This window comes from Monomorium pharaonis, chromosome 10 (assembly GCF_013373865.1).
Source record: "Monomorium pharaonis isolate MP-MQ-018 chromosome 10, ASM1337386v2, whole genome shotgun sequence".
NCBI lineage: Eukaryota > Metazoa > Arthropoda > Insecta > Hymenoptera > Formicidae > Monomorium > Monomorium pharaonis.
The window spans coordinates 19421879-19445726 of NC_050476.1; the positions used below are offsets into that span (position 1 = coordinate 19421879).

Here is a 23848-nt window from a genome sequence, read left to right on the forward strand (position 1 = left end):
TTATACTTATAATTATATCACTTCAAATCGGTGATAGTACGCTGATTGTCATGCAGAGAGCTTAAATTAAAAGTAAAGTGTGTTGCTTTGGATGTGAGGGAATTATGTAAAAGACGAGAATTTTGAATCGGATGAAAGTGTATTAGCATGGATTGTTAGTGAAATGGATATCTGAATAAGCGACATAATTATTCGAGGCTTCAGCAGGAAAGTTCTGTCGAGAAGCCTTCTGTAAATCAGCCCAATTACTTGAAACTTCTATGTCGATAATCTATTATTAGCGATTGGCCAAATAGATTACATTTTCACGTCCTCGTAAACTTTCGACGGTCTCAGTTTCTTTTTACAGCGAATTAAGATCGCGAAAGATCGATCGATTCCATGAAACGAAGATAATTGAGAATTAATATTAACGTATAATTTATCGTCCAAAATTACAATTATAAAATATATTTACAAAAATGAAAACTTTCTTTTCTTGAAAATTTATTACAAATGCAACGTTTTTTAATTAAAATTAATTTAAATTAAAAATTCAACAGCACTGCAATTATTATCTGTCATAATTTAACTAATAGAAAGTTAATTAAATTATAAAAATTATAATAGATCCGATTATAAAATATATTAAAACAAATTCATGAATTTCGTGTGATGGATGACGTATTTTATGCCTGCCATTATCCACGTTATTTCGATCTGCGTTATTTTACATACCGTCTCTGCAATACGAATTTATGGCTCAATTTATTTTAAAAGTACGTAATTCATAATTCCGTACTTTTGTCAGTCTCTCTCTATAGAAAGAGGTGAGTTTTCAATTTTCCACGGTTTTCCGCTTCTCGAACAAAGAGAGCCCGTCGCCGCGTATGCGCATATGCACTCTGCTCGTGGCACCGAATTCTCGAATGCGAGATACTCTCTTTCCCGGGCGCTCATCCCGGGCCCCGATGACGTTCGGAAAGATAGCGAGTGTGCGAAATGGCTCGGAAGTAATTTGCGAAGTGAAGGCAGAACTCCGCGACGGCGACGGTGCGGAACTACGGGAAGTTGCGTGATGTCGTCATCGGCTTTGGAACAAGAGCGAAAGAAAGGGGAGGTGGGGGTCCTCTCTCGAAGGGTCGACCTCTCGCCCGGCAAGAAGTGGCTGACTTAATTGCGCGTTCATAAATTAAACGAGATCTCCCCGTCGAGGGAACCGATCGACCGGCGTTGTCGTCGCGCGAATTCGCTTTTTCCGCGTCTCGAAATCCGCGCGCCGGTCGATTAACACTCACTCGATGAAAGTGGTCGAACGGGAATCGGAACTGACGTTCGAATCTCTCGCGATCAGAACTTCGGAGGCGTCGCCGCCGTTTGCGTTGGGTCGAGACGACTTTTCGTCCCGCGCGTGTTTCCTCGGGACGGCGTCCCTCCGTAAAAGACCATCGGAAAACGAGCCACTCTTCGTCTCGCGGAAAAATTGCTTCGATAGGGCGTTGATGATGTCGTTTGTAGTTTCGTTGCGTCTCGTTGCGCCAAGGAATTAAATTCGTAGTAACTTGCGATTGAAGGGAACGGCGATTGATGTTAACGAGGAAATCCTTAACCCGGTAATTAATATTTCTCAAAGCAGTTTAACTCTTTTCCTTTTTCTAGCTGCTTCACATCAATCAAGGATGATTAAAATTGTAACTGAAGATTTTTCTGCAAAAATCGACCAATTTTCCCATCTATTATTCAATTCTTTATCAAGAATTAAATAGAAAATGACAAATGTAAATGCACATTATAAGTAGGTAGCAAAAAAGTTTTTAAATTGAGTCTCCAAAGAAACATATTAATCAAAATCGAATATTTTGTGATATACACGGAGAGAATTTTCTCTTAAACATTACTCTGAAAATCGTGGTATAATTGTGAGACAACGTAAACCTTAGAAAATTTTACCATGCTTTACTGACCATACTGAACTTTTCTTCAGACATCTATAAGTATAGGAAACTTTAGACTTTGATTATAATTTGGAGGTCCCATTGGAAAAACAGAAACCTCTGAACGTGTTTGATTTTTGTAGGAAAGTAATCCTTCAATTACTCTCCGATAATTAAACAATAAAATAAAATTATATTTAAGTAATAAACGTGTAATATTAAATTTTGAAAATTCTGAGAAAGAAAAGCTAAAACTAATTAGATGAGAAATCGCAGTTGCAGATTAACCGGACGAAGATAAAAATCTCTCTCGCAGTGGTGTGTCCCAGAAACTTGTTACGCATCCCGAAACTCCCGAAATTTCGTTGAAACGTTGAAACACCCTACGTAGAATGGTCTCGATTAAATGATAAGAGAAGCGCCCGCTTCGAGTTTCCGCCATTAGGCGGCCACATACGCTCAATGAATTTAGCGAAGTCATTCCGCTGCACGTGCACTCGCGCGCCATGCAAGAAGTCGGCGCGCAGGGGACCCTTCAACGAAACGCGGCCCGCATCCGGGGTAACGCGCATGAATTAATCATTAGGACGGTGTAAACAGAGAAACGGCGTTTCGGGCGCGGGGGGGGGGGGGGAGAGGGGGGAGGGGGAAGTTATTCAGTGGCGTGGCGCTTGTGGCCCTTGCGGGACGACATAACGGCGTGATCAATGCGCGGAATCCGCAATACGATCCGCACGCTCTCACATGTGGCGCCGGAATGTGTCGATATGTAGCGTGCCACGTGTCAGATCGGATTAGCGTCTCGAGCGATCGATTAGAGCGAGAGAGACGCTCCGCGGACGGTTCGAGTCGATGGGAAAGGTGTACTTTGGACGCCACTTGGGACACCGAGTTTCCCCCAAGATCAAACTAAGAAGACGTGGGAGGGGAGGGGAATCGAGGTAAACTGATGAACTGATATATGCGCGAGCCTCGCGGTATCTCTTCGAGCTGTACCGTCCTACCTACATGCAAATGTATGTACAGACGCGAGCCGCGGTTAATCCGGTCTCAGTGCCAAAAACCTCGGGTTTGCACAGTTAGTTTCCGTATCGCATAACTACGATCGGCCCGAACTGCCGCGTCCGCGATGCGCCCGCGGCGCGGGACGCGCGGGGGTAGGACTGTCTGCGGTTCGTTATCGGCGGGCTAAGTAATTGCAGGGACACGCGTTAATCGCCGAAGGCACGCCGGGGCGAGGTTGAAATCGGTGAGAGATATTAAGCGCGTTAAAGGCGCCCGGGGATCAGCGTCGCTGCATCCCCGACGGGGGATGCACTCGAATTAGTTCCCGGGGGTGGGGAGGGGGTGGCGGACAGTTTGCGTGGACAGGTCGCAACCGCAAGGCCGGCAAACGTTCGTGAACTGCCTCCGAAAACTCCGTCGCCGTCGCCGTCGCCGTCGCCGCTGGCGTCGGTCGGATGCGGCGGCGGAGCCAAATAGAAACGTCACTGCACCCCGGAGATAAACACCGAGCGGGCGGCTACGCCCGTTCCATTAACCGCCCTTATTATTCTAGTCGTCGCGTCGCGCACTCGTTAACCCTGAATCCCGGCGATGTATCTCGCGGGGATACATCTCTGCTCCTCATTGTCCAGCCTCGCGAGTTTCCTCCCTTTTTTTTTTCAACTTTCAATTTCCGCGCAAATCAATTTTTAACAGCTCAAAATCGGCGATTATTTAGTTATAACGGTACCGTAACAAAATAGCGATATTAAATTTAGCAATCCCGAGAATGTTGAAGGTATCATATTAAAACTGAAGATTTTCCCGTTTAAACTCTCTGCGCTTATCCGTTTTTTTTTTCTTTTTTTAATTCTTTGCGGTCATATATCGGCGAAGCATACATTTAATTTCATCATGGAATGCGAGAGCCGCGATGCTTAACGCGCGAATTATTCGCACAGACATTCGACCGGCGCGGCGGGAGCGTGCCCGGGAGGAGGAAACAAGCATCGCAATGCTCTCACATTCGTCGGTATATTCAATTTATTCCGTCGCAGATAGAATCGCAATGGGATAAAGCTTAGCGAGACGAGTTCGTACTCGACGTTCCGGGGAAAAGAGGCCTCCATGCCGTTTCAATTTCAACTTTTACAAAGCTCTTGGCATACTCCCCTTGTTGTTCCAACGGCGGCGCAGTCGTACACCGTCCGGTGCTGTTTAAGATTTAGGCTAAACCGCTTGGAAGTTCGAGGGATTGCCTCCTTCCTCGGCGGATCGGACGTCTTTTGATCGGGGTGTGTCATCCACGACGACGATTTCCGCGCGCGGCAGGATATTTCAGGCATTTAATCCCCCGAGCGTTAATCGCCGTTCGAGCTTCTTCCCTCCGGCAGAAGTTTTTGGGCGTTATTGTCCGAAAGGAATTATGTCGCTCACGCAGCTGTCACGTCTTAAATTCGTCTCGCGGATCTAAGTACAACGAAAGTCGATATAGCACGATAAACTTCTTAATTTATTGGGGTAAATTAATCCCCCCATCCCCCCTCTTCCTCCCCGAAGAAGGGATCTGTCTGTCTTCCAAGTAGGCACGTGACTGATAATAAAAGGGACAATAATTTTTGGAGAAGACAAAATCGGTCACGCGGGAGAGACTTGAATTCTTGAAATCTTGAAATCTTGAAATCTTGAATTGTGGATCAATTTCATTTTTCAGGAGAAAGGTTTCAGGAAAAGAAGGTTAAGTCTCACGTAATATTTCGATCCCGTGAGTACCGAGGAAAATTTTTTTCTCGACGAAGAAATCCCGGAGGTTCTTGTCTCTCTCCTCATCTCTTCAGGGCAAAAGGATAGCGAAACTTTATTCTTCTGTTATGTTCAATTTCAAGGGAACTTTATTTCAACGAAATGTAGGGCCTAACAGATCAACAGATATTTAACATCGCGTAGGCGAGAAAAGAGAGAGCTTTAAAAACACGACGTGTCACGAATGACGCTGAATAAGACAATAATAGCCGCGTAATGAATCAGCGTAATGTGTGCGTTTCCACTTGACGTGTATACTTCGCGATAAAGCGCGATCGTCCGACGTTCGCACGCGACGTTCGATCGAAACGTTTTTCAATCAATTTAAACTACTATCGACGAGAGAGGGACGTCGTTGCCGCCCGAACGGGCGGCAACAAATCGCTGCAAACGCGACGGAGGAAAGGCGAAGCGAAACACTGCGACAACTGCGCGGAGACGAACGGACAGTTCGACAAATATTATCGGGACCCTTCGGGAAAGCCATCCCTTTCCTCCCCTCTCCTGCCTTCCCGGGGCAACTTATTTCGCGACGGGCGTTTCCGGGGCGCGCTAGGTGCAATTGCGGCTGTATATAACGTGAACGAGCGATCGTTACGTGTACACGTGGGGCCCACCCGGTGGATATAATGGTTTCATGGAAAGAATCCGCTAAACGTCCGTCAGGGCTTGCGGGACGGCGGAGGAGGGTGGTGGGAATAACGCCGAGCTCGCCCCGCGAATCTCCGATACCATCCGGAGCAATAACGATACTCGGTACTTCATCGAAAGAATTTCTGATATCCGACTGTAACGTAGATTGTTCTGACAATACCGCGGCAGCAGCGGTTGCGAAGGCCTGGGAACGCGCGCGCGCGCGCTCGAGTTCAATTTTAGAAATTAATGGGGAGGATAATTTAAAGTAAACTTGTGAACGTACAGAAGTGTGGAGAAACTGGGAAAATGGATCCCATCGATCACCGCTCTCAGGGTAATATGATAATTACTTTAGGCCTTTTGGCGCGAAGTGCGCTCCCCCCCCCCCTCCCCCGAAAGTCACGATCTTGAAATATTCAACGTTAAAGTTACCGGCGGCTTTTAAAATTGGAGAGTGGAACTAGAAAAGTGAGGGGTTGCCAGGGAGGCTTTCGCGAAATTTTCTGTGTCACGAGAAATTTTAATAAACCCATTTAATAAAGAGGATTCAATTTCATCTCGTTTTTTTTGTGATTAAATTGATAAATGATATTAGGAAACTTTATATAATAAAACAGTTAATTTTACTGTTTGTTCTGCGACGAGCAATATAGATTTATTTTACATATAATATTTTTATACTTTTATATTAATCCTCCGCGTCTTGTGCACGGGAGTAAAACATTATTTTTGATATTTTCGTACCGCGAGAATTTCGCAATTAACTCCTCGTAGTTGAATCTGCGTAGCAGTCGATTAGAGGACTTAATTAATTAAATTATTAACGTCGCCAAGTTATCCAATCTTTCGTGAATCTTAAATTTGATACGAGCCTGGCAGCAACGCGCATTCCGAGCTGTCCGAGCAGCGTGAAACTGCTCTCGTGCGAGCGCTTATGCTAAATTTTCATAGTCCTCATTCTCCGACAGGGCCCGTAATCTCGTCCGCTAGGCGCTTTTTATTGGCGCTCGAGACTGTGTCGTTCGTGCATAATTAAACTATGTAATGAAACTCGAGATCGGGGACATTAAAGGCGCGGTTACGGGGCTATAACGTTGTAATGACAGCTGGCACGGGACGGCGGGAAAAAGTTAAAGTTTTTCATACGCTTCCTCTCGCTACGTAATGAAAAAAGGACGCGCATCGTCACGTCGTTTTACATCGTTTTAAATAGGTTTCACGTCCGTTATTTGTACCCTTTACGTTACATTTGCCTTCCGTGTAATTAAGGCCGGCCGTAACTTTTGGCACTTTTTAAAATGTGATTTATGATGTACGATGTACATCTAAGATAAAAGTTTCGATGAGAAAGACATTGAATTCGCAATTATTCTTTTCTTCTGTTATATAAAAAATATGGGAGTTTTTTGCGCGTTAAATATTAAAAGATTAAATCAGTTTTTTTAGTTAAATATAACATTTTGTTATTTTTAACTTTTATTTAAATATGACGAAATTCATTACTATAATAATACAAAACGGTAAAAAAACCAATCTACATGTAAAACCAACTTATTTTTGTAATTAAATTGCTTTCAAAGTAAACGGCTTTTATATTAATTCTTTTTTTGTTTTATTTAAATTAATCACATATTATCAAGCGCAGTGACGACGTCGAGATGACTCAAAAATGAATACTCAAATTAAGTCCCATTCAAAATTTACAAATTTAACAGTGTTTAATCATATGCGATTGATTAATACAGTGTATGATAATAACGTGCTAATGCGTGTAACTTTAGCAGTAACAACGTGCTGAAGAAGTTAGCATTGAATGGGTAAACAGTTTGAAATAGATACACTTCGCATTTGCTGGGATATAAGGGATTCCTCGTGACGCGAAGGGCACAGCTTGTCGCGATAGGCCAACTTTAAATTGCGCCGTTGAAACTTTCATCGCGTTTCGCAAGATAGATAACTTAGAGAGCAGAGCTTCCACCAGCGAGAGAATTCGCGGACGCGTGCTTCGTGAAAATTGCCACGTAAAATGGTCCGCGTTTCCCTTCGCCTTATGCAAAGAAGTTTCGACGAAATTATAAGCTGCACTTGAATTACATTGTACGGTACGCGTATAGGCATCGCAATATATAATGTTGCGCTTAGAGAATTGTCTGCTGATAAAGCAACGAATCGATTATCAATAAAGTGGGTTCGACGTTTATTGCATCTCCGATATAGATGGGGGTTCGTCGCAAAATTATCTGCAACATAAAATTCGGCAAAAACAAAGGATAAAATAAATATCGGCTAAACTTATTCGTAATTTAAATATGTATTTTTATAATATTAAAATCTATTAAACGCGCGCGCGTTAAATATTTTATGTACTTAATAATTTTAATATCAATTCATTTAGATGTGTTTTACGAGTTTTTATTATTTTTACTATTTAAAATAATTAAAAAATTTTTTTAAGTATTTTTGTACAATATTAATAATAACATTTTTCATATTTTAGTTAATTATATAAGGAGATTATTTTATATCGTAAATCCAAAATGAATACAAAAATGGAATAATCTTGGTTCTGGATCATTGTTTACATATTCGATTACTAGAATGTTAATGCTCGGAGATGTAGTAGGAGTTAAAGTTACTACAATGCTGTAAAAAATAAAAATGTGATGATCAATTACGTAGGCATTTGTAAATTACTCTCAAATTGAAACTTATGTATTCAAATTAACGCGATCCTTGTTTTATATTTAAGCAACAATATATAATCTTCTTAGAAGAATTTGAAAATCTTGGATTTCAAGATATAGTCTTATTTCAATACTATAAGTATTATTTTAAAAATGATATAATTGTTTTGATAATTTTGTTCTAAGAAAATTATAATCTTTGATTTAAGCATGTAGTATTTTCTATCCAATATTTTTTCTTTTCCATTCAAAAAAATTATTTTTAAGTAACAAGAATATTATTTTCTTGGTTAAACTGTATAAAATTTTGAAATAAATCTTCATTCAAGTAAATCTTTTTGATTTAACGCGATATAATCTCAAATTTTGAAATAAATCTTCATTCAAGTAAATCTTTTTGATTTAACGCAATATAATCTCATTTCAAGATTTTTGTTTTGAAACTGTAGATATTGTCAAAACAAGAATATTCTTTTTTTCTCTGTACAAATTAAATTTATCTCAAGAAATTAGGTGAAATAATTTACGCATCTGATGGAGATTTCTGGAAAAGCAGATTTTGCTCGCATCTTCAACGCTTTCAGAGATCGAAAAACGCAAAAAGAAAGCCAATAATCGGCGGACCATTTTGGCATTATTTCGATTGGACGTATCCGATCGGATCGGAAAAGCTTATATCGGCAAGTCACTACGAACAGCGATGCATTACGTAGATATCATAAAAGTTGTCCAACAAATGCATTTAATCTGCCGATATTGCGATATCGCTTCGGGGAGGCTTTGGGCAGGTATGCAACGTTATTCCGGTTTAGCCCCCGGATTTTCGGAGCTCTTGAACCCTTCAAGTATATACATATACGTGCTTTTAATACGCTTTCGCTTGCTGCAATTGCAAAGGTAACTTGGCAACTTCGAAACTTCGGAATCGGGCATCCGCGAAGTCGTGCCGTTGAAGGCAGGAGGTTGAGGACCTACTTCGCGAGCGTCACAAAACAAAACTGGCACGCACTCGAGTTTGTATTTATCAGCTCCCCCGGGCACGATGAATTCGCTGATTAATTTCCTTACGGAACACTTACCGCGCTCAAAAGGCCGAGTGCTATTCCGGCGCTCCTGCGAGCTCCGGCGAGTCCTGTAATTAAATGGCACAGCAGCGGATATATATCACTCCCAATAACTAATGTACCGGGATCAATTCTAGTAATGCACCAGGGATGAAGGGGGGGGGGAGAGCTGTACGCCAGGAAGAAAAGAAAAATTACTCTATCGGTTATCCGACCCGACCAGGCGGGACGAGCCAATTTCGTTCAATTAAACCATCAGAATTTCCTCTTTTGCTTTATACAGTGTTCCTTGCGAAGAAAAAAAGAGGTCGTCTATCATCACGCAACTAGGTTAATTGTAAGCGTGAATGATGTTGCCGAGCTTTGCTACAAATTAATTCATTTTGGTTCAATTCGCGCACGCGAATATAACGGCAGTGCTTATTTGTTACACCGGAAAAAAAATATCACGAATTTATTGATTAGCAATCTTCATAATTCAAGATATCGATCGATTCAAAGGTTGTCCGAGGTTCTTGCCTTCACGCGTGAAACTCATGCAAAATTCAGCGATTCCCTTTCCGCAGATTGTTTCCTGGATTCCACTGAAATTATCGAGTAATCTCTAATTCGCCATAAATGGGCAACATATCTCCGGGTATCGTGTAGCTGCTGGAATTTAACCCCAGCGTAACACGCCATCATCCTCTTATGACAATGAGGTATCAGCTGCCAGGCGGAGTCTCGAGGGTCTCGAGCCCCCCCCCCCTCCCCACGGAATCCTCCGTCGACTTGCTTGAAATCGATCGATCTTCATTTTCGAAGAAAGGCGCGTGGTGCTGGAGCTACCAAAAGTTGCAATTCTCGAATACGCCGGCGCGGGAGAATGACGGCGGCGGGGCCCCGAGGTCGTTCAAGATTGATGCGATAGGCTAAATTAACAGGATGCTCGAATTAATCCATTCTAAATAACCCCGAGTCATCTATCTTACCGACTCGGCAGAACCGGCGACTTAGCGTGTTCCGCTAGATTCCCCTCGATTCACCCGAACGATAGAGAATTCACAAATACTTCCCCTAGGTCGAATGTTCGAAGATCTTGTCTCGTGAAATATTTAATAATCTTATACATGGAGTACATTTTATATGAAGAAATAGGAGAGAAAAGGAGACGTGGAAGATTTTTCGAATTATTCTCTATCACAAATTGCAATGTAATAAACATGTTGTTTATTACTTTAAAAAAGAAAAGAGAAACTAAAGTGATACATTTAAAAAAGTCAAAAATGATCAAAATTGAGGATGCTGAATTAATCATAGTACAAGTCTAATTTATTAATACTAGAACATTACAGGCGCGCGCTATTTGACTTTTTACTTTAAAAATAATAATAATTGCAATTTGATCTTCTCTATCTTTTGTTTACATAAATCAAACGTCTTCGGCAATTTTGAATAAAAAATGTAAAGTTTAATTATACATATATATACATACATACATACATACATACATACATACCTACATACCTACCTTACATACAGACCAACATACATACCTACTTGCATACTTACTGCTACCTAGCTACCTAGCTACCTAGCTACCCAGCTACATATTTATCTAGTTACGCTCGCTCGTTGGCTCACTCCCTCCCTCCCTTTTTCACTCACTCACTCGCTCACTCCTGGCTCACTTTTCACTCACTCACTCACTCTTCACTCATTCTTTACTCAATCACTTACTCACTCACTGCCAACCAGCCAGCTCACTCCTGACTCACTCCTTGCTCACTCCTGGCTCACTCCCGGCTCACTCCCGGCTCACTCTCGGCTCACTCCCGGCTCACTCCCGACTCACTCCTCGCTCACTCCTGGCTCACTCCTGGCTCACTCCTGGCTTACTCCCGGCTCACTCCCGGCTCACTCCCGGCTCACTCCCGACTCCTCGCTCACTCCTGGCTCACTCCTGGCTCACTCCTGGCTCACTCCCGGCTCACTCCCGGCTCACTCCCGGCTCACTCCCGGCTCACTCCTGGCTTACTCCTGGCTTACTCCCGTCTCACTTCTCGCTCACTCCTCGCTCACTCCTCGCTCACTCCTGACTCACTCCTGGCTCACTCCTGGCTCACTCCTGGCTTACTCCTGACTCACTTCTGGCTCACTCCCGGCTCACTCCCGGCTCACTCCTGGCTCACTCCCGGCTCACTCCTGGCTCACTCCTGGCTTACTCTTGACTCACTTCTGGCTCACTCCCGGCTCACTCCCGGCTCACTCCCGGCTCACTCCCGGCTCACTCCCGGCTCACTCCTGGCTTACTCCTGGCTCACTCCCGTCTCACTTCTCGCTCACTCCTCGCTCACTCCTCGCTCACTCCTGACTCACTCCTGGCTCACTCCTGGCTCACTCCTGGCTTACTCCTGACTCACTTCTGGCTCACTCCCGGCTCACTCCCGGCTCACTCCTGGCTCACTCCTGGCTTACTCTTGACTCACTTCTGGCTCACTCCCGGCTCACTCCCGGCTCACTCCTGGCTTACTCCTGGCTTACTCCCGTCTCACTTCTCGCTCACTCTTCGCTCACTCCTCGCTCACTCCTGACTCACTCCTGGCTCACTCCTGGCTCACTCCCGGCTCACTCCCGGCTCACTCCCGGCTCACTCCCGGCTCACTCCCGACTCACTCCTCGCTCACTCCTGGCTCACTCCTGGCTCACTCCTGGCTCACTCCCGGCTCACTCCCGGCTCACTCCCGGCTCACTCCCGACTCACTCCTCGCTCACTCCTGGCTCACTCCTGGCTCACTCCTGGCTCACTCCCGGCTCACTCCCGGCTCACTCCCGACTCCTCGCTCACTCCTGGCTCACTCCTGGCTCACTCCTGGCTCACTCCCGGCTCACTCCCGGCTCACTCCCGGCTCACTCCTGGCTTACTCCTGGCTTACTCCCGTCTCACTTCTCGCTCACTCCTCGCTCACTCCTCGCTCACTCCTGACTCACTCCTGGCTCACTCCTGGCTTACTCCTGACACACTTCTGGCTCACTTCTGGCTCACTCCCGGCTCACTCCCGGCTCACTCCCGGCTTACTCCTGGCTCACTCCTGGCTTACTCTTGACTCACTTCTGGCTCACTCCCGGCTCACTCCCGGCTCACTCCCGGCTCACTCCCGGCTCACTCCTGGCTTACTCCTGGCTCACTCCCGTCTCACTTCTCGCTCACTCCTCGCTCACTCCTCGCTCACTCCTGACTCACTCCTGGCTCACTCCTGGCTCACTCCTGGCTTACTCCTGACTCACTTCTGGCTCACTCCCGGCTCACTCCCGGCTCACTCCTGGCTCACTCCTGGCTTACTCTTGACTCACTTCTGGCTCACTCCCGGCTCACTCCCGGCTCACTCCCGGCTCACTCCCGGCTCACTCCCGGCTCACTCCTGGCTCACTCCCGGCTCACTCCCGGCTCACTCCCGGCTCACTCCTCGCTTACTCACTCGCTCACTCCTCGCTCCCTCCTCGCTCAGTCACTCGCTCACTCCTTGCTCATCTACTCGCTCACTCCTCGCTCACTCCTCGCTCCCTCCTCGCTCAGTCACTCGCTCCCTCCTCGCTCCCTCCTCGCTTTGCGCGCGCTACTTAACTCTTTATTTTTTACTTTTTAAAAATAAATTACAACAATAAATGTATAAATAATATTTATACAAATTTGACAGCTGTCAAAATTGCAATGACAGTTACTCTTGCAACACGAAGTATGCGCAGCGAGAGAACCAATCGGCATCGCGGAAAAACGACAATAATAAACTTCGAGAAATGCGAGCAATCGACTTTACATGCCTTTTTTTAGATAGGATTCAATTAACAAAATGTAGCGAAACAAATGTACTCAGTCTTTATCAGCTGTGATTGTGATTATTCTTTTTACTTTAAATTATAATTATACAAGATTATAAATATAACTTGTAATTTTTTGGGTTGCCATGAACTAGGAAAGAAAACTCAGAAAACTAAGAAGTCATGAAAATTTAAAGAGAAAAGGGAAAGATATAAAAAAATGTCGAATGAGCTTTACTTACAATTTCCTGAAATCTCTTTTTTTAAAGTATACTTACAATTTTTTTAACATTATGTCTAACATTTTTTTATAGTCAAAACTTGCATACTTTACAAATCATTGCTTACGTGTTAGGGCCCTAATACACAAAAACTTAAGCAGTAAAACTCAAGCAGTAAACGAATCAGCCAATCACAGTCAAACGGTAGCAAATCCAAAAAAACTTGATTTCTTTATTGCTTACGTTTTATTGCTTAAGTTTTTTGTGTGTCATGATTCTCTTAGAGAAAGCCATGACGCATAAAAAAATCTTAAGCAATAAGAAGAATGACCAATTATATCGATTATTCCTCAGTCGTACACAGAAAGATTTCTTTAAGGTTTAATAAACAGTTTTGTTCGATTATTGCAAAGCATATATTTTATTGTTTTTAATAAATTTTATTAAACCAAAAGAAATGTGTATAAAAATAGAGAAGTCGTGTTTACTCCATTGTGTGTGTATGTATATATATATATATATATATATATATATATATATATATATATAAACATAATATTTTTTCTATATTTAACATTTAAATTTTATTAAAATATTATATATAATGGCATCGCTATTTAAATTATATTTTCGTAATCATGATTAATATATTTTGAAAATAACTCGACGGATTAACTTACAGTTTTACTTTTTTTTTTAAATAAATTAATGTTTGATAAGATTTTTTTATAACGTTTTATCGCAACCAGTAAATCAGTAAAAAATTTATATGGAAAAACCACTGAGTATACTCTTTGAGTTGACTTTGATCACAACTGCCATGTTGTTTAAAAGTAACATCTTGAATATTGGCTACATTAAACATTGGATTTATGTTTCAATTTTATAAAGCTTGTTATGCTGTACTTGTCATTTTACTTCCTAATACGTTCTGTGAGAGTATCAGTGGTCACCATAAATTAATGTTATTTTTAAAAACAAGAAAAGAAAGCTTGAATATCTTGATTTTGTTTTTATAATTTTATTATTATTATTTTTTAGTAAAACTTAAATTTTTAGTAGAAAAATATAATTTTTACTGGAATAAATGAGATTTCTATATTTCTTTTCCTTTTTCCATAAAAAAATTTGTAATGTTAGGTTATGTATATGCCTCCTTAAAACTACATATTGGTCATGAAAATTTTTCTACTGTCGTTTCTTCTTTAGTAGGGAAAATATGGAGAAGTTAAGAAATTTTCAAATTTATTCTGCCGTAATATTGTAATTGCAAATATGAGAGAACAGAATGTATAACACATTAAGTCATGTAACAGTTTTATGTAATTTCTTGAAACAAGTTTTTGAGAAAATATATTGATTGTTCTATTTTAAGTATTCAGATTATTTAGAAAAAAATTTAGAAACGGTGCTATTAATATGGTGATCGTTAGTATGAGTACACCGTCGGTTCTACAAGTTTTCAGACCACTGGCAATTCTATTCGCAATACTGCATCACTGAGCGTTGCAATTTGCATACGTATAGATAAGATGCAAGGAATCTTCAAACAAACAGCATAAGTTTCATTGCAGATCACTAGTTTATGCTAATATTATGCTACTATTTGAATGTAATTCGAAATTAATTTAAATCTCTAACATTATTAACGATAATTTAATTATTAAAGTATATGTATTTTTGGAGATTATACATATATCTATATTTTATTATATAATTTTTGTTTGTGCTTAAATTAATATTATTACGTAAGAGTAGGTTTACTAAAATGTTTTACTATCTTAGTTTCTAAGGTACTGAAATGATATTAATGATTATGAAAAAGAACAAAAAATATTTTTTTAATAGTTTATTATATAACTTATTCACAAAAAATAAAATAGGGAATACAATCTAAAATATTGTATAGAAATGTATAAATCTGTGGATAAATACGCATGTAAGAAATATTTTATTCTTTCGTTTTTCATGCAATAAATTACAAATCTTGCGACAATTATGGAATAACTTGCAGGAAAATCATCCGTCTGTGTAATCCCCTCTTATCCATCCCAGCTAGAAACGATTCCGTATTTTCATTGCACAGAGGCTCACGGATTTTGAAAGAAAAAGGATTGATACTTTACGTAATGCATCCCTCGCACCCCTGAAAGCAATCGGGAACCGACGGAGAACAATAGATCTGATTAATGCGTGATGGTATCAGCGGCACACAGGTACGGGCGGACAGTCAATAGCCGCAATTTACACCATCAGCTTTCTGATTGTATCTAATGGGCAGCATTCTGCTGACGTAGCCCAGACTTGATGACCCAGAATGGGAGCGACTCTCAATAAATTGGCCACCGGGGGAGGGATGGGGGGGGAGGTTTTCTCCGTGACAGGCGCGGTCCATATGGAAATTGCGGGACTTCAGCTTAGCGTGCGTTGGCCGATGCTTATGTTCTCCAGACCCTTTCGGCTGTCTGGAAAACATCTCTCGAAGGGGAAGGGGAGAATTAGCAAGACGCGAGATAATAGTCCGCTAAATATACCTCGCCGAGACACGTCTCGGTGAGGTAGCAAGCGGGCTAGTGGACAATTTGTCTTCGGCGGTCCCTTATCCCTTATCTTAGGGTCGCAACAGGTGTTCTCCATGTCTCCGGTGATGCAGATACCGAAGAACTAATTTCTTAGCGGTAACGTGTCGGCGCGACACACTCGGCCGGTATACGAGTGAGAATCTTCGCGCCGTGTAATGCGCGACGGTCTGGTTGCCAATTTATCAGATACCGTACGAAAGCAGAATCCTATTAAACATAGCAATTGCAATTTATTAAATAATCTTATTAAATAGCAATTGCAATTAATGTATAATCATCGGTTTGCAGTGTATAAGCTGTGATAATTAGTGAGTGATTTACCGTTCTTCCTTTTAGTGATTTTCACTTCAGAATTAGTGTATAATCACTGAATGATTAGTGTATTTATTTCACTGATCAACAAGTTATAAGTATATTACTGAAAATCAGTGTATTTTCACTGGTTTCACTGATAGTAGTTTGGAGGGAATACTGCCGTAGGTCTCTTAAAGCGGCACACCCGTTATTTCTCGCCAAAACTGAATACAACAATGCACTAAACTGACACAAATGTGAGCTGCTTAGACAATTAAAAGAGTAAAACCGACACTCTATACATTCGAAACGATATTATAAAAACTGCTGTATCTTGTGATAGAAGATACTTTCTAATTTGTATTTGGTTTTAAAGCTTTATTTTTAATTTACATTTAAGAAATATAATCCAACAATGAAGTAGTATGTCGCTATCAGCATCCTTTCTTTACACACGCATGCAATTTTTCGGAAAAAAAGAAAAAAAATTCAAAATGTACAGTTAGCAGAGGAGAGAGCAATCAATAAGCAATCAAATCGCGTGAATGATAAGGGAGGTGGATTTATGAAGACAACCGATCGTAGTACTTGTAACATACTCAATGAAGGATGTTTTTATCTTGCAGATATTACTTGGCCACTTCGGAATCCGATACGGCGGTTCAGCACTTGTACAGAGTGTCGCTGTTGGATTCGGGGCACAAGCCGGCGTGTTTGACTTGTAACATTGTCAGAGAGAGTGACGGCAGCCGCTGTTTGTACAACAGCGCTAAATTCTCCACTGACAATTCGCATTACGTGCTCACTTGTGCCGGGCCTGGAGTACCCGACATAGCTATCTGCAATAAGGTACGCATTCATCCATGAACGCTTCTCTGTTTCTCGCGCAGCTCTTTTTTCAAAATCCCCGAACTGTCTTAAATCTTAAAACAACTTTTCATTTAAATTACTCGATTGAAAAAAAATTTTTAAGGCAAAGTGCGAAAGCATAGGGATAAGATTATTGACATTATCAATTACCCAATCGCAATATATTAAGATTATTGCAAATAGATAATCTGTTCAACAAAACGAGAAATGTTGAGAAATAATTCCTTTAGAAGTAACGAACAATGGTTCTTTTATTTGGAAATGTTATAGTATATTATAGAATATAATTATTATCGCGTTATTTAATTCGGCATAGATATGCATAAATTCCGGCTTTTGAAGTAATTAATATTCGAAATTCGAAATAATGAGCGGCAATCCATCAGATTGGAGCTCTAGTTTCATCAGGCGGGGGGAATGTAACAGGTATCTCGTACATTCCCAGTCTTCTCCAGTATTAGTTCCAGCTTTGAGTGCAATATTATTGCTGCGCGGCGTACATACGATAGGTTTCATCAATCATTACAGTTGTATGCCGTCCGGATTTCTACAAATTTGATCCCTCCCGAATAGAGCGAAAAGGAGGGCTCGGGGGGAGGGCGGCAGGGGAGAGCTTGCTCGCGCATATATCCTGTGAAATTCCTTTCGCTGCGCGCGTTGCATTACGAATATTATATATCCGGACCGCGGAACAATATGATCTTCCGTATCGCACAGCCGCGCGCACGTCCATTTGCATGCGATATAGACGTATGGATGACGAGGGGGTGGAGGAGGAGGAGGAGGGCTGGGGATCGCGCGCGTAATTCTGCTAGTGAGTGGTACACGAGAGCCGCTATCAGACAGCCGAATCGAATAAATTTCGTTACAGCAATAGAATATACGCGCGCGGTAGTAGCACGATAGTAGTTATACCAGTGCGCCACGCGGTTTAACCCCGGCACGCTGCGAGTAATATACGAGCCCTACCTACCTACCTTGTGCAGCGACCGTGCGCGCCCGATGCACCGTCGCCAACAACGGGGTGGCAACGGCACACAACAAAGCCCGCCGCCGCAAGCCGAGCAAAACACATTGCGCCCGCGATACCGTTCGCTCTCTCCCGTCCTAATCAGATCGAAATCACGCCGGGACAGATTATCGCGACATTGTTGGCGACCTCGTAAAAAGAAGAGACCGTTATACGGTAGCGCGAGAGGCGGGGCCCGCGATAGCGCCGGGCGATGCATCAAGCCGCGAGTAACTTTCGGTGCCGCGCGCGTTGTTATTCGCCACCCGTATTGTTTTTTGAATAATCCGGTAGGAGGTGAATAATTAAGCTCGTGAAACTAAAGGGTCGTTTGCCTCGACGCGCAAGCGTTTTTCCAGCGGCTTTACGCGCGATATTCGACTGTGTAATCGGAAATTCTACGGTTAAACGTGAGAATGGAAAAAAATAGTGGACTTTTGTCACGATGACATTGTGGGAAAATTGTGAAAAAAAATGAGCTGCCATCGCTCTTTACAAAGTAGCGCGGTTTTGCTGCAAAACTATCCAAATTTCACTTCGGCTGTCGCTATTTGACCGCGCCGCGTGCCTACAACCATTTTCGACCCGGTCACGTTTTGTATCAATTTCCAATTTCGCTACGTAAATAAAACACGTTGAGAGAAATGGCGCAATCAACAACGGCCGCCTGGCTGGAATCGGCGATTCAGAAGCGTCGCGTATAAATTTAATAACTTACCGTGTGAACAATGTTGCAGAATGAAATGAAATTTTTCGCGCGCAAATGTCTTTGAAACACTCGTCGAAAAAAGATTCAGCTACACTTTCAAGTTTATCGAATAGGTAACAAACGTTCAATGAACTTCGAACGAATCGTCTATTATTATTATTAAATTGATTAAATTTAAATGCTCGGAAATACATTTTATTATTATTATTCAAACAATATTAATCCTAAATTTATATCTCCCTTACAGTAACACTACTCGGTGAAAATTCGCAACTACAAAGTTGAGAAATTGTTTGTGTTTTGCACACTAGAATAACTAAACTATGTTATAACGTAAACAATGTTATTGAATGTTACCAAAATTTTAATATTATCCTATATGAATTACAATTTGGGTGAAAATTCACCTATAAAAATACTTCAAAATTGAAATTATAGAAGATTGTTGCATATTCTGTAAATATTAGAAATACAACTATTCGAATATGAATCGAATCAAGTAAGATTTGAATTTGAATCTCTATCATTCGAATCTTAATTATAAAGAAAATTTTTAATCTAAAAGATTCGAATACGAATCATATATTAACAATCTTATAAAATCATATTCAAAATATAATTTTTTATCGCACATATAACCAGTATATTCACTTTTCTTATAATATAGAAGTTTCTGTCTGTATGTGTATATTTTCTATATATTAATAATTAACTTAATAATTATATTGTCAACTAAAAGTTATACAACACTGATTCAATTTTATTTGATTTGACTTAAAAAATTCTTTCTAATTTACATCTCTATATAAAATATTAAATATATGACAAATTTATAGAATTTTTTTACAAGTAAATAAACATGCAAGTATAATTTAGTTGTGATAGTTGTGATTTTCCTATTTATAAAACATTGTTAATTTTGTATACAATCAATGTTCAATGCCATTACTTTTACAATGATATTTTCAATAACGCCTGCATCAAAGATACGATGATAATTATGTTATGCCATAAAGTGATAATTACGCATGTTTATGTCATTTAATTGCTGTCACTTAATGAGTTTAAATCTGTTGAGATATTATAATATTTTGATAATATTTTGAAATCTCACGTTGTATTTACAATTTTTACAGAAGAATATACTGATAAAGATATTAACAAGTATTTCTTAACAAAAAAGTGACAAGTTAAGAAAATAAAATAAAATTTTTTTATATTATGATTAATTAAGATAAAGACTAATTTTTAATATTAAAGGACCTCAACTGGAAAATCTAGCTTTTCGCGCGAAATTCTGATAATGTCATATGCACGTGATTTTAATCGCAATTCAATCAAATTGTCTTTTCCTCTTTTTGAATTATATAACACTCGCTATATTATCGACAAACAAAGCATATTTAATTAATTATGATTAGCAGGTTTAATTCATTACAATTAACAAATAACCAACGTTGGTGAAACTGTGTGTGAAAGCGGTTATATTATTTATATAAATATAAAACTTAATTAACTCGCATTAACACAAACACACGTGTTCATTCCTCATCCCAATATTATGGCTTCTAATTACTACGTATGAATACAAACTCTGACAAGGGCATATTTATGTAAAGTGAACATGTTAGCACGCGTTTATATTTGAATTTATAAAACGTTATGCACACTTTGTTTTTATTTATAAAATTTTCCGCGAAATAATTATAAGTCCTACTGTGTGTACGCGCGAGTGTTTGAAAAATAGTAAAATTTTTAAACTTAAATCTTTAAAAAAATTTTATATAACTTATTACATATTTTAGATAATTAATAAGTTTTATATTTTAGATGATTGATAATAATATAGAAGTTTATTAAACATATAGAAAAAATATTTCTTGCAATTACTAGGAAGCACAATTTCATTGAAAGCTTTTACTTGAAAAAGTGTGAGTAAAACACGAAATTTTATATCGATCGGTTAGACTGAAATTATAAAATAAATTATAAATACACTTCTCTCTTGAGAATGAACCACGTCCATTGTTCTTTCTCGTGAAACTTCGATCAAGAATGACTTGCCGCAAGACCTTGGATAATACTAGTCAAGAAGAAACTCCTCCTCAGACCGATTTTTCTCTTCCCTCTTTTCAGTCTATCTATAATCTATCCGTCCATTTGCTTATTCGCCAATCTACCTGCGCGCCCGCCGTTCTCGAAGAAAAAGTTTGCGGTCGGATGAAAGTTTCATTACTTTCGATAATCAAATTCCTCCGTCGACTTTCCCGTGATGACAGGCGGGCCGGGACGTCGCAAATTGCCGGGGCGAGAAAAGGAGGAATGCAGTTAAGGCAAGAACGATGGCGATCGTATGAAGGAGATAACATACGAGAGAAATCCAAATTTAGTGAATTAATATTAATAACAAATATATAATCTAAATAAAAATGCACCGTATTTTTCTTGTCTAATTTAGATTCAAGTTCGTATTTGTTTTTATTTAATATAAATATAAGTTGTATATGATAAAATATAATATAATAAAATTATTATACAATTTTACATTGTATAATTTATATTTATGTGAACAAAAGATATAAATAAGATAAAGAATATGATGCACTTTTATTTCCATTATGTCCGACATATAATGCAAAATATGCGAAAATGTGATAAAATCTAAACTATACATTAGGGCGTTTAATTATGTTGCATTTTGAAATGACTCAGTTCGCTACAACTGTAAAGTACGCCTGATCTACATCGGTCTATCTCCTTTGTAATCTGATTATCGCCACGGCAGACGGGACGAGAGCAGAAAGGGGAGGAGTGAAGAACTCGTCGAACTTCGAGGGCGCCTGACGCAAAATGTCGAGAACGAATCCACGTGCTTTATCGCGATCAACGGAGCGAAAATCTGACTATCCGGCGCCTTTGTCGCTTATTTTCACGCGGCCGCTTAATGCTGATAATTGGTCTTCTCGCCCGGGAAACCGTCGACAATGAACGTTAATCCAATTACGTTAAAGAGCGACCTTGTCGATGAAATTCGCGCTTTCAGACCGCGCGGATCGGTCTGCCTTCCTTCGACTTTGGTCGTTTTAATTAACGCGAACAGTCGTACATTTCTCTTTTGTTTCGCAAGATCTACGCCGGATAATTACAGATAATCTATATAAACGCGTTTAAAAGATTTTCTCTTATCATATTGCAGCAAGTCCCGAATTATCTAATTACATCTTTTTTTCTCCTTCCAAATCGGAATAATCCTAAATGTTTGAATCATAAAGATGTGCGGAAAATTTTTCACTTAAAAAATGCTACGATGTTACGCGCCACCGCACGTTTTTTAATATCAATTTTTCGAGAATTAATAGAGCGATTTGTTATACGCGAATATTACACGTGCGTCAGCGAAGTCACAAACAGGCACGTACAAAATCCCCTCTGGAATCCCTTTGTCGATCTTCAGTGCACTTTGACGCGATTTATGAGGCACTCCTGCATGCCGATCCAATTACGTCGATATTATGATACGGACCTATTATCGAAATTTACAAAAGGTTCAAAGTGATGCCAATTGATCGCTCTTGACTTTCCGATATGCCATTATTACCCTCCGCTGCGGGTCGAGGAAACTCCTCCACTCGCTGGGAAAATTCGCGTATATAAATTACACAGCGAGATTTTCCATCAATTTGGTGTCGATCCCTTTTTTTTTTACGAGCCGATTAACAATGGCACGAACTCCGCGATCATTTGCGGTATGCAAATATAGTTATACCGCGATTCTAACTCACGGCTGAGTTTCCGTGACGATAAAGTTTAAATAAGTTACATACCATTGTTTGAACTTTTCTCTCGTTCTCTGTGCGAACAAAAAAAAAATATTGAACGCTTTGAGAACGCGACGAATTAAACGAGAATGTCAAATTCTATTCTTCTCTTCACAAGTTGTTCGGAATATTTATTAAATTTGATAGAGAGAATTAAGTTATAGGAGGTGAAATAAATTTTTAATTAATTTAAAGTTTATATCTATAATTTAAAAGCGATTTTTAAAGTTCTTCAACTCAAAAATGAAGGAAATCGCATGACTTGCCATTTATATATCTTTTAACAGAGAAGCTTTTAACATTTCTCCTTCTCTTAAAGTAATTAAAATTAATAATAATAAATAATTTATATTATTTAATAATTTTTTATAATATATTAATAATGTTGATGTGGAAAAAATTTAAAAAGAATTGTTTATAATAGTGATTTTTTTAAAAATAAAGTATTCTTTAAACTTCATTCTTTTTTATAATTTAATATAATTTTTTGAAATTAAATTTTATTTACGGTTAAATTACTTAAAATTACTTAAATTACTCATTTCCTCATAAGATGCAATGCTATCTTAGTTTCCTATTTATTTAAAAAAAAATTATAGGGTCAAACAATTTTTTAATATTCAAAATTATGTGTACTATGTATTAATCATAAATTTATTCTTAAAATTTGATTTTATTTTTATATTACGTGAAAAGCTTAGGAAATTTTTTTAATTGATTAAAAAATAGGTTTTTATTATCTGTTTAAAGAATTTCTATTTTTCTATCTCTTGAGAAGCTAAAATGTACTGCGAAGTTAACGCTGCAGGGTAAGAAGTGCTCCATCGTTTCTTGGCTTCTTTGAAACTTGTCCGACTTATACTACATGAAGAATATCGAATTCTTCCTTACGAGTTATTTGTTTTTATTAAACTTTTTATTAAACTTAATCAAATTAAGAATTTAAAAAATTTTAATTAAAAATTCTATAATTTTGAAGTTTTCAAGTAATCAAACAAATAGATTTCTATAATCTATTTTAAGGAATATCTGTTTTTCTGTCTCTCTTAAGGAGCTAAAATATATATTGCAAAATTAATATTGTAGAGTAAGAAGTCTTCTTTCTTGGCTTCTTCAAAACTTATACGACTTACGCTACACGAAGAATATTGGATTCTTCCTCACAAGTTATTTGTCGTATTAATTATTAAACTTGATAAAGAGAATTCAAACTAGGAGTTTGAACAAAATTTCAATTAATTAAAAATTCTATAATTTGCAAGCAATTTTTCAAGTGTCTGAAAAAATAGATTTCTATAATCACATTAAAAAATCTCTATTTTTCTGTCTTTCTTAATGAGCTAAAATATATAATGCGAAATTAATGTGAAATATATAAGATAAGAAATTGCTTCATCGTTTCCGGGCTTCTTGAAAACTTGATCAACTTATATCTACTGGCATGGAGCATATGCGAACTCGTA

At 39.3% G+C, this 23848-nt stretch overlaps 1 protein-coding gene and 1 long non-coding RNA gene across 13 annotated transcripts in view; one reads left to right on the forward strand and one right to left on the reverse strand.

The window, feature by feature from the left end:
- The window catches only part of LOC118647610, a 33188-nt gene extending 16490 nt beyond the window's left edge, over nt 1-16698 (reverse strand). The window contains exon 1 of the long non-coding RNA XR_004964800.1: nt 16579-16698. This is a non-coding gene — a long non-coding RNA (uncharacterized LOC118647610). The remainder of the gene's footprint in view (nt 1-16578) is intronic.
- The window catches only part of LOC105835192 (venom dipeptidyl peptidase 4), a 401395-nt gene that overhangs the window by 356267 nt on the left and 21280 nt on the right, over nt 1-23848 (forward strand). For all 12 annotated transcript variants that reach the window (XM_036292846.1, XM_036292835.1, XM_036292837.1 and 9 more), the window contains one exon: nt 16606-16828. In XM_036292846.1, the coding sequence (XP_036148739.1) occupies nt 16606-16828 (223 nt within the window). The remainder of the gene's footprint in view (nt 1-16605; nt 16829-23848) is intronic.